General features: G+C 36.8%; 1 protein-coding gene across 8 annotated transcripts in view; it reads left to right on the top strand.

Annotated features, from left to right (window-relative positions):
• The window catches only part of LIMCH1 (LIM and calponin homology domains 1), a 351601-nt gene extending 339811 nt beyond the window's left edge, over nucleotides 1–11790 (top strand). For all 8 annotated transcript variants that reach the window (XM_011949047.1, XM_011949052.1, XM_011949045.1 and 5 more), the window contains 3 exons: nucleotides 1201–1309; nucleotides 3959–4061; nucleotides 8904–11790. In XM_011949047.1, the coding sequence (XP_011804437.1) occupies nucleotides 1201–1309; nucleotides 3959–4061; nucleotides 8904–8929 (238 nt within the window). In that variant the 3' untranslated portion in view covers nucleotides 8930–11790. The remainder of the gene's footprint in view (nucleotides 1–1200; nucleotides 1310–3958; nucleotides 4062–8903) is intronic.
• Nucleotides 11791–12163: the final 373 nt, after the last annotated feature.

Raw genomic sequence — 12163 nt, 5'->3', positions numbered from 1 at the left:
GCTGACAAACGAAACTTCATCCTTCTAACCTACTCCAGCTCTCTAATGATGACTTCTGGACATTAACTGGGCCCCATGATATTTTAAAAAGCTGCCTGAAGTCCCGTTCCCTGGAGACACAAATTACTGAGTGCTCAGAGATTTTCTTTGATGTAGAAATTTCATTTAACTATTGGATAAGAGGGGAATACTAATAAATAGCATTTGGTTAGGGGAACTCTTCCTCTTTTCTACTGTCTTCCTTTCTGTTTCTCCTGTCCCTCTGTATCCTGCTGGTTTTCAAATGATATTGCATATTTTTAAATTCCTTGTGTAATTCCAAGAGCTTCTCAGACATCTGGCATCATTGCAGTACGATCTTAGTTGTAAAAGCTGCCTTTCAGAGGATAGCTGTCTGGTTTCAGATGGGCTGCTGATGGTGTCCTCTCGCCTGGTTTTGCTCTGCTGGTTTGGTTCCAGCCCATCGCTGGGCACTGTACTGGATACTGCAGGGCTATAGACAGGAGATAGATTCAGTCCTGCCCTCAGGCTTACAGTTTAGAGAGAGGGCAAGTGCCTTCATTCACAGAGTGTTTGCACTGGAGGAAGTCGTGGAGATAATCTGGTCCAATCCTTTCCTATTAAAAGGTGAAAGAGAAACCCAAAGTGAGTTTATTACACCAGATCAGAGAACTTGGTGACAGAGCAGACATTAAATCTCACCTCTCTGGGCCCTCTGCCTAGTCTGCTGTATCACAGGTGATTATTTTCAAACAAAAACGTTGTTTTCTTAGTAAGTAAAAAGAAACGCTGTAGTGGACCAGTGAACCACTTACGGGAAATTTAAAAGCAACATTGAAACCTCAGCAAAGCGAAACTCAGTTATCTTTTAGGACTTATAAAAAAGTATGATAAATATATTGAATCATTCTGAGGCATTTGAATAGACTACAGCACAAACTTCTTGAAACAAACAGCCTAATAACTTAAACACACGCACCAGATTCAGTACCATAGTGGAGACCCAGTATAGCAGTTGTTTGCCATTTATATCTAATGTTTAATCTCCAATTTATCATCAGTTCTGTCATTCTCATTTCATTCATGATATAGGCATCTTAAAAATCCACATTTTCATTTTTGCATGAGGTTACATGTCTGTGTGTTTGACCAGGTATTCTAAACTGAAGTTTTTATTGTGATGTATATTTTTAAACCTAGGTCTATAAGTGGAAAGAAGCTGTGCTCTTCCTGTGGGCTTCCTTTGGGTAAAGGAGCTGCGATGATCATCGAGACCCTCAATCTCTATTTTCACATCCAGTGTTTCAGGGTACGTACTTATTGCTTTTCTCTCCAGACACAATTTCGTGATGTCCTTTGGCATCGTTCTGTGCTGAGAAATGCCTCTTAGAAATTCTGGAGGGCTTTGACTGTGAGGTCTCCCTGTCTGGGTTGTATAGATGTGTGGTTGGATTCCATCCTTCAGAAGGAAGGTCTCCTATCATGAATCCCTCTGGGATGTCAGATTAGAAGCAGCAGAAAGGTCTGTGCAATTTGTCCTTACAAAACAGTTTTTGTTGCTAAAGAACATATACTTCAGCGCGAGGCTGAGAATGGGATGCTGGGGAGGATGATGCTCTTCCAAATCTTTTAGGGCCATGTGGATTTATTTGTAATGTCTATGCTGTTTCTTAAACTCTTATGACTTAATGTGAAACAGTTTTAGTCTTTGACCTAGTGGAAAACTGTCTGTCAATTCAGTGGCTAGTTAGAAAATTGTAGGTCTCAGAATGAATGTGTCTGTAATCTTAGATTAAATATCACTCCCTCAAAAAAGCTGCCCTGCCCACCCAGACTAAGTTGCCTTTGTTATAGGTCGTTATAGAACCTTTCTTGGTCCTTATTACTGATTATCGAATTATTTAAATATTATCTCCTCTAATAAACTGAAACTCCATAAGGGCAGGGACCATATCTGTCTTGCTTACCACTGTTTCCTCTCTACCTAGCAGAGTAGGTGTCAATAAATATTTTTAGGTGAATGAATTAGTAAATAAACGGAAAATGAGGCCTAGATTCTAGTCCCAGATCTCTTGGTAATAAGTAGGTGAGTTAACCAGTTATACCTAATTTATTATGAAATTTATAAGCTGGACTATATCAGCATATCCTGTCTTTATTTTCCACTCATGGACACATTTCAAAATAATATGTAATTTTTGAAGGCAAACCCTTTGTCTCTGAGGAGGAGTCATTTCTTGGTCTGCATAACCCTGACATACTTTCTTTTCCCTTCTTGAATTTTCTCTTATTTCTTGTTGGTAGCTTCCTTGGCTATGAAGTAAATTTGCCTGGGTTTATAACAACCCCCACTTTGCCGATAAGCTAAGAGAAAGTCAGTGAAGTTGTCCCTGAATTATTAATTTAATAATACCAGTAATCACTTGAAAGCAAGATTTATCATAGGCAAAACACAACATAGATACTTATTTTAGATTTCATTTATCAAAAGTATTAGAATGAGACCACAGTTTCCTAAGTTTTATTTTATTTCTATAGAGAACCATTCCACAAAGGACAACCAAAAATATTCTCATTGTAAAGATTAAGCTAGATAATGTATGTCCTAAATTGTCTAGGGACGTTTTGAGGCTCAAGGAATATGCTTTTTAAGATTTGTAGTTATGCCAAGAAATATGTTTCAACACCGCATTCTATTCTCAGAAACTTCATCAGGGCTGGAAATGAGCAAAGTGGTAAGGGCTCTTTGCAGATTCTCAAGGGTCAAGAAACTTGCCTTCTTAACTCTCAAGGCCTTTATTCACTCTAATCATTCACTTCCTGGAGCTGGCCTGACACTTTAAGGTACATCCACTCTTGGATTTATTCCCCACTCTTGCAATGTAGAGGCAGCTTATAACATAATTTGGATGAAGCCTCACTCTGTCCCAGCTCACCTTAGAGCATGAATTAGGGGCTAGATCCTGGTCCTCCTGCAAGAAGCTGGCACCCAGACCAACTTCCACTGCCCTTTGTACCCTTCTGGTACAAACTCCAAGTATATCCTACAGTCTCCTTCTGCACTCAGCCTGTGTTGGTGGAAATTCCCAGTGGGTTTGTTGCTCTGAATATCACTGCCTTTAATGTGGAAATATAAAATGGAACAGTTGGCTGGGCACGGTGGCTCACACCTGTAATCCCAGCATTTTGAGAGGCCGAGGCGGGCGGATAACCTGAGGTCAGAAGTTCGAGACCAGCCTGGCCAACATGGTGAAACCCCATCTCTCCTAAAAATGCAAAAAAATTAGCCAGGCATGGTAGCACACACCTGTAATCCCATCTACACAGGAGGCTGAGGCAGAAAAATTGCTTGAGCCCAGGAGGTGGAGGTTGCGGTGAGCTGAGATGGTGTCACTGCACTCCAGCCTGGCCGACAGGGCGAGACACTGTCTTAAAAAAAAAATAAATAAATAAAATTTAAAAATGGAACAGCTACTTCCTAGAAATTTTGATCTGGTAGAACTTAGCAACAATGCTGGCAAGCCTTTAAAGATTATTGATGGACACGTTTCAATTGATAACTCGTTGACCATGTGTTTATTTAAAGCCACTAGGGTTTAATGCATTTGAAACGGTTCTTCCATTTTGATTGAGAAATGGTGTATGATAGAGGTTAAGAGGCTAGGCTTTGGAGTCAACCTGCTACCACTTATCAGCTTCACAACCTTGGGACAAGTCAATGAACCTCTCTGAACCAGTGTCCTTCTCTGTAAAATGCAAGGCATTAAGGCAACATGCTAACCGTATATTTGCTTTTGCTGTAAGTTGACACTGGTGCAGCAACTTACATATAATAGATGCTCCACAAATGTGGTGATTGTAGAAGGGATTGTTGTGCTATTCACATAAACAGTAACTAAGCATTATAAAGAAACAATTCCTTATGCATCTTATGATGTCTGTTCTTTTTACCCTATAGTGTGGAATTTGTAAAGGCCAGCTTGGAGATGCAGTGAGTGGGACTGATGTTAGGATTCGAAATGGTCTTCTGAACTGTAATGATTGCTACATGCGATCCAGAAGTAAGTACTGGGGAGAACCCCTCATGATGACCGAGTGATATGTCTTCCATAGGACCCGATTTAGGAATTCAAATATTTTTCCCCAGCCATTAACACTCTACTCTGAGAGAAAGGTTTTTTAACATCTAGGTTAAAAAAAAAAAAAAAAAAAGATAGTGAAATAACCATTTATTTACCACTCGTTTCTTCCTGGAAGTTTACTGCTGCAATGTGGACCAATTCTTTTTATCCTGAAGTGCATCAGCACACTAGCAGGTCAAAACATTGCCTGAGCTCACTACAGAGATTTTGGTGCGATAGAAAGGAGATGTAAGGTCTGTCAAACACTGCTCACTTGTTCAGGCATGTCTTTAGACAACTGGCACCATTTGGGGATGGTTAAATATGGAGAGTGGCTCTCCACTGTTTATCAGATCGAGCACCAACTCATCAATGTCTGCACGCCCTACATTCAGGAGTTTCATTACGTCACATGTGTTCCCAACTGAATGGAAAGTTCCTTGAGAGGCAACAATGATGGGTGGTTCTACTTCTCTGTGGATTCTTCCCCACCTCCTATCTCTACAATACCTTAGTAACAATATGCGCTTAACAAATTATTTGCTGCCTTAGTAAGTGAGAAGCCTGCTTTCCTATCTTGCATCCGGGCCTCCTGCTGTGAAAGGTTCATGTTAGTTTGCAGGGCAGCAGGGGGTGCTGTTGCCTAGCCTCAGTTTAGAAAACCTGAAAATGGCCAGTGGCTTGCCTCGGAATGTTTCCTCATTTTCCATCATGAGTACAGTCCTTCTGGTGGGTCACCTAGACAGTAGAAGACCTTTTAGTGCAGATTCATCAGTCAGAAACTCTTTTAAAAAATTGGAGTGAAGATAGGGAGTGTGAAACTCAAGAATGACTATTTCTCAAAATGAAGTCACATTTTTACTGCCTTTTTACATGGATCTCAAATCTCTGCAAGACTGAAAACTTTAAGAATGAAAATTGAAAGTAGTTTGTTTTATAGCTATAGATTTAGTAAATTCAGTTAAATGTATGCCTATTAATAAAATGATGGGAATTAAAAATTTAATCAAACCCAGGTAGTTTAGATCTATAATAAATATTTGACTTGAGATCAAAACAATTCCAACTTAGAGCTGCTGCTATCAAACTGGACTATTTATATCATGCATGATATTAATTTTTATACCATATATTGTATATATTAAAATACATAAATAGTATACCATATATCATAAATATATACACACAAATGAACACATATAATACATGTATAATAGGTAATAATTATATATATATTATTTAAACTGGACTTTTGCTTTTATATGCTAACAAGGAAAACTAAACTCTTTTCTGCCAGAGTTCAATGTAATTTTTCCTATCATCTTCTATAAATTGTTCTTTTTCTCTACCTCAGTGAACCTCAGTGAACCTCAGTGAACCAGCTGAATATAATTTATGGAACCAGAAGAGGGCACTGTTAGGTTGAAGGACTGCTCAGAAAGATTTGAAAAGTGCTGTAGATCTGAGTTTGTTTCATAATTTAAAGTGCTTGAAGGATGCCAACAGAACAAACATGAACCCCCCTCTGGGTGACAATGACCTCTTTTCATCTAGATATTTTTAAATTGAGAGGTTGGGTGATTCATTGTCATTTCTTTTGGAAATTAGCTTTTTAATTCAAGACCAGGAATTTTTCTCTTAAGTATGCAAATATAAAGGGCATTAACTGCTTTCAATTTCAAAACCATGGAGTTCCTGTAATGAGCTGAAAAATAAGAAAGTGATTTGGAGGTAGGCCACAAAAATGATTTTTTCTTTATTTTATATTTTAAATGTAGTGTTTTACCAGGATTTACCAGAGAAAACAAGGCCCATTGTTTTCTCTGCCTAGATACTTCTATAGACATTCAATGAATAAATAAAAGTTATAGATGATATAAGGTTAGAAAAATTGAATTGTTCAGAAAGACACCAAATTAAAAGTGCAACTCTCCCTTGTAATCACTTTCCAATAATTTCTTGGGGTAGGGGCAGAATATATGTTTGTACATGTGTATGCACACACTTGCACATACGTACACACAGAGAGACATATAAGTATGATGTATCTACCTGGATTTGTGTTGGTTTTTATTTCACAAAGGTGAAGATTATATAGTCATGGTGTTCTGTACTTGGTTTTTGTTGCTGTCATTTTGAACTTAATGATACATCTTGGTAGTTTTTCTAGATAACATGCTGTGTATCTCCTTTTTCTTTTTAATGACTTTTAAATAGCTGCATGCAATCCCATTATGTGGACTTATAGTTTAAAACTAATTCTCTATGAATGGACACTTTGGTGGTTTCCCATTTTTTAATATTATTTTTAAGTGAACATCCTTGTGCATATATCTTGATGAATATTTCAAAGCATCTCCATAGGATAGATTCTGAGCAGTAGCACAGCTGGCTTAAAAGTCATGTGCTTTTTAAATTTTCAGACATCTTGCCTAATTATCATTCAGAAAAGTGCACTCTCCCTGCAAAATGTATGAGAGACCCCCCTTTTTTTCCTCTAAGACTGTATCAGCTCTGGATATCATCAAACATTAAAAATTTCCACTCTGCTTGGTGGGAGCAAAACACCGTATTGCTTTGATCTGTATTTCCGTAATTATGAGTTTCAACATCTTTTCATATGTTTATTTACTATTTATATTTCCTTTTCTGTAAAGTGCTTCCCTATCCTTTAGCCATTCTTCTATTTGGCACCTGATTTGTATGAGTTCTTTGCAAATTAAAGAAATTTGCCCTTTCTTATATTTGCCGCACATTGCGGTTAGTAGTTTTCCCACTCTGTGATTTATTTTCATACAAAAGATTTTCATTTTATGTAATTAAATATATATATATTTAATACATATAAAATAAATATATGTTTCTTTTTTGGATTATAGGTTTCTTAGGAAAACTCTCATTATTTCAAGTGTATAAATAAATTTAGCTGAGATTTCTTCTAGAATTTTTTTTTTTTCTTCTTCACATGTAAATATATCATAATCAGGATTGTATTTGGGGGTAAAAAATGAGGTTGATATCTGGCCTGATTTTTTTCCAATTAGCCAATTGTATGAATATCACTGAATGAATAATCCCTCTTTTTCTCACTAATTTGAAATGCCAGCTTTCTCATAAACTAAGTTCCCATATATATTTAGGTCTATTTCTGGATATTTTATTATGTTTTATTAACCTATTTGTTCTCCATTACTGAATGTTTTTAATTATTGTAGCTTCATAATATGTTTTAATATTGGGTAACAATGGTCACTTTCTTTCCAATTATTTTTTCCAAAATTTTCCTAACTGTTCTCCCATGTTCATTTTTCCAGATAACATTAGTATCTTTAGGCTAATTTCAATTAAGTTAACACGTGACAGAGAGAATGACCAGCACATCTGAGAATACTGTTTATTTCTCTGCTGATGTCCTAATGAATAAATATACCTTAGGAATGAATAGGTAGAGGGGATTATAATTCAGATTATAATTCAGTATAAATATGCTTGAATTGGTCAAATATATCCAAGATGCAATAAAAGAGTCAGAATGGGAAAAAAATGGCTAAAAACCATTTTTCTTTCCTTTTTAAAATTTGATTTAAATTGAGAAGAGTGGAGATGGATAGATGTGAAGGGTGGTTTACATCGTGGGCATTCTAAGTGAAACAAAATAATTTCATTTTGTGGAATAGTAAAACCTGAATATATAATCCTATTTTCTCCAAGTAACTAGTCACATTTAAATGAAATTTTTCTCTTGAAGGGAAAAATAGCATGCCAGCATATTAAAATGCAATTCCTAAAAGCAATGTAAACAGTTTTTAAGTTCATATGTAAATGGGAATGGAAGTGCAAAACAAATGACCTGTCATGCATCCAGCCGTCACATGTTTAACTTGTGCCATTTGTGCTTGGGTGTTGGGTGACTGTGTCTTTGTACATGGTGTTCTGTTCCATCATTCACTCTCGCAAAAGCGTTTAATGCAAACTCCCTGGGGTCTTTTCAGATGTTGCAATTGCCTCATCACAACTGTAGTGCCTAAAAAGGAGAAATCCTGTGAAGGTTGCAGCAGAAAATACGGAACCCAAACAATCCTTTCTAGATAGGATTGCCAGATAAAATATAAGATACCTAGTGGAATTTTTTTTATCCAAGTTAAAGTTGGATTTCACATAAACAACACATTTTTTTAAGTATGTGTATGTCCCAAATATTGCATGCTCTGGATTTAGCATAAGTTTGTCCCAAATATCAGATAGGATATGCTTATACTGAAAAATTCTGTGTTGTTTATCTGAAATTATATTGTACTGGGTGTTGTGTATTTATACTTGCTGAATCTAGCAATCTTGTTTCTAGATCATATGTCAAATTCCTCATATTACAATGTACTTATTCTTAGAGAAATCAAAACCCAGGGAAACTGAGAAAAAAGAGATTATTTTCTTGCTTGTTTGCCCCAGATGACAAGGTAGAAAACTTGATGGAGACGCTTTGCTTTAGGGGCAATCCAGAGCATTTGATCAAACTTCATGGTGCATGTGAATCACCTGTGTGCCGCATTCAATGGGTCTGGAATGCGGCTCAAGAGCCTGGATTTCAAACAGACTCCAGGTGATGCCAATACTACTTGTCCTGGGGCCACATTTCAAGTAGCAGGATGGGAGAAGTTTCCAGTCCCCGGGAAGAGGAGACTTTGGTAAGGGCAGTTGCTCATTAGGGAGGTTTTAAAATGTCTGAAGCGAGAAATGTTGCCTGACCACCCTTGTTTGTGTTGTTGTTTGTTTTAATCACAGGTGCTGGGCAGCCTACAACATTGTGACATGGTTTTCAAGCTTCCGGATCACTCACCATTTCTTTATTGAGGGTGTCCCCTGGCAACTGCTTAACAAAATCCCAAGTTCAGGGGCTTCTCAGCATTTACCTAATTTCTGAAAGGCTCTTCTGAAAGGTGGTATCTGTTCTTTTGTAGCACAGTGTTTGTGTTTTTCCCGTTTATTGTTTTGGGTTTTCTTTTTTTTTTTTTTTTTGCATTTGCACAGTATACACAAAAGAATATGGGGTTGTAATGATCCTGAATAGCTCAAAAAAGGTTTTAGCATGGTCAAACAGGCTTATGGTTTAAAATGTATTATTCTCTTCTTTGGGAATTAGCTAAATGATGCAATAAACCTGTTTTGTTTTAGAATTTCTAGGAATTAAACACTTTATGTTTACAAATTGAGCTGCAGAAAGTGCAAGACATGCCAATTTGAGACACACAGTCTTCTGAGACTGGAGGATAAATTTAATGCATTTCAGAAACTAAACATCACAGCAAGCTCTATCTCTGAGCTATAATTTGTTTTTAATGCAAAGACACTAGTTTGATAATATATACTGTAATCCTGGAACATTTGTGTTACTTACCTTTGGAGGTAGAAATTATACCAATAAATTATTGCACCGTTAGTATTAGATTTTGTGTACCTTGGAAGTTATGTCATTAATATAGGCTGGTTCATCAAATAAAGCAAAACCTTGCAATATCAGCTAGATTTACACTCTGGGACATTGCCCAAAGGTAGGAAGAAAGCAGAGGGAAATATTTCAGTCATCATTTCCAAAGTCATTATCAAAATCTGTGAGGAAGTTTAATCTTCCAAAGAGTCAATGTCAGACATCAGGCCTCTGTTGCCTGCTTCTCTCGAGACACTAGATTAGGAGTCTTCAATAAGAGACTTAACATGAGGCATATAGAAGATGAGGCACCGAGATAAGTTCATCATTAGGTGTGAGCACTGCTCACCCTTGCTGGCAAGTTCTCCTTAAGGGCCTGAAGCAACAGGTGTCCAAAGAAAAGCGTTAAGTCCATCTTACTAGAATCCACGTAGTGTATGATGTGGTCAGCCCCTGGTCTGTGATCAGCAAGAACCTACAGCACAGATTATGCCCTGCCCACTTCAATGAATACCGACTCTCCTCCACTCTCCATCGCTTTTTTTTACTATCAAGAACTCCGGACCTTGCCCGTGGAGAAGTTTAGAGAGGAACTCTTGTGGAGAGCTGGTTTGATTGCTGCCCTGTGCGATGAGTTTCAGCTGGCCAAGAAAGGAGTCAAGTTATTAAAAAGCATCACAATGTAGATCTCCAGGCTGGTTTTTTTGTTTTTTGTTTTTAAGACTGGGGAAAGGGGGACTATTTATTCTGCCTTAAATCAATGGCAAATAAGTCAAGATGACATTTTGTGAATGTAGACTATGGATACACTCCTAATTGATGTAGTCATAAAAGGGGGTCAAGTAGATGTTTTTCTGTTATGTAAGCAATAATTTTTCCGTGTCTTATTGAGTATGGCTAGCGATTATTTATTACATGCTAGATGGGTTCCTTGCATGTGAGTTCCATATAGGTGCAGAAATTTCCTCAGCCACTGGAGGAATTTCGACCATATTTGTCATTTGGATGAGCTGTTATTAGATTGAAATCTACACATCATTTCATTAAAAATTGTGCCTTAGAAAATGCAAAGCTGTTGCACATAGTGACAAATTATGGATGCAGTACCTTGAAGAAAGATGAAGTCACTTCCAAGTTTCCAAGACTTCTCATGGAGGTGTTTGCTGTTTTACAGGAAAAAATAAAAATAAAAAAAGAGAAAAAAGGAAAAAATTAAAAAGAAAAATTGTTTTGAAAATGTACAGATCAAGTCCAATATTTTGATTATTCACCTGCATGTTTTATTAAATATTTTGATAATGTGGATGTTTACACTTTGCATGATATTAGAGTACCACCAGTAATGCACAGACATGTACAATATGGTCATTCATAACGGATTTTTATAGAATACTTTTTACATGTGCAACTCTATCCGTTATGTAAGGATTACATGAATATTGCACATTCTCTTCTAGTTTCACAAACCCATTTATACATATTTCTTAGTGAGGCTCATTGTACATGTATTGAAGCTAGAATCGAGTCAAGAAAAATAAAGCCCCATTCTCCAACTGCAAAATGTGCTTTCCCATAATGAACACTAGTCACCAGCACAGAATCATCTCCAACATTTGCTAAATTCTAATTGCCAACGTTTCTATTTCTATTTGATTTAGATTTCATTTCGAGTCTGTTACATGGCAGCTTAGGCAGACTAGATCTTGTTTTTTCCAATGCAGCATAATGAGCATGATCTATTTCTTTTCAAATAATCTTTGAGATCCCAGGAAAAAAAAATGCTCTGCTCCATTGAGCTATAATGTAAATGTGTTTGTTTAAAAAACAGATGAGGCAAGTGAGTGATTTATTGTTCCTGAAGAAGTATGTCTGATTTTTTTTCTCATACTCCAAAAGCTAGTCCCTACTCTTTAATAAAAATCATGGGTAACTTTTTGTTTTTCACTAGCGAACTTCCATGACATTTCCTTTCTATGTAGTGTGATTAATGCAATACATATTATAGTTATCTAGACACAGTGTAAGATTTAACAAACTGAAATGATCCACCTCATATGTGAGTCCGTCCAAAAGATGTTACTGCTCTGGGTGGGCCAATGTTCTATATCGGTTATACTAACTTTCATTTAAAATATTTATTCTAAAATGCCTCTGAGAAACAGTAAAAAATAAAAACAACAAGTTGTCTAAAATGCAACAGCTTTTATAGTAAATGTACATTTATAAATAAAATACTCAAATCAACTCTGTATTCTATTAATTATTTTTGGAGGGGTGGCAGTTAGTTTTCTTACATGGGGAAGAGAGACTCAAACTTTCTCTTGTAGCATTTGGTCCAGGGTTACATAGACAGATGATGGCAATGCTGCATGTTTGCATATACCTATTGATGCATAGTTGAGGTCAACTATTGAAGGCAAACCAAACTCACTGGCTGGTTTGGGGGTCACTGAGGAATTGCCTTCTGTGGAAGGGTTTAAGCTCCTGGAGATGAGACACACAATAACCAGCAGAGACCATGCAAATGCCAGTGAACTTGTCTGAAACAACCAAATAATGGTAAGCTTGCAGCACTGGCTAGACGAAAACAAGGCAAACTTCTTTTTTTTCTTTTTTT

This window comes from Colobus angolensis, unplaced genomic scaffold (genome assembly GCF_000951035.1).
Source record: "Colobus angolensis palliatus isolate OR3802 unplaced genomic scaffold, Cang.pa_1.0 Scaffold29, whole genome shotgun sequence".
NCBI classification, from domain to species: domain Eukaryota; kingdom Metazoa; phylum Chordata; class Mammalia; order Primates; family Cercopithecidae; genus Colobus; species Colobus angolensis.
This window is presented reverse-complemented; position numbering and strand designations above follow the sequence as displayed.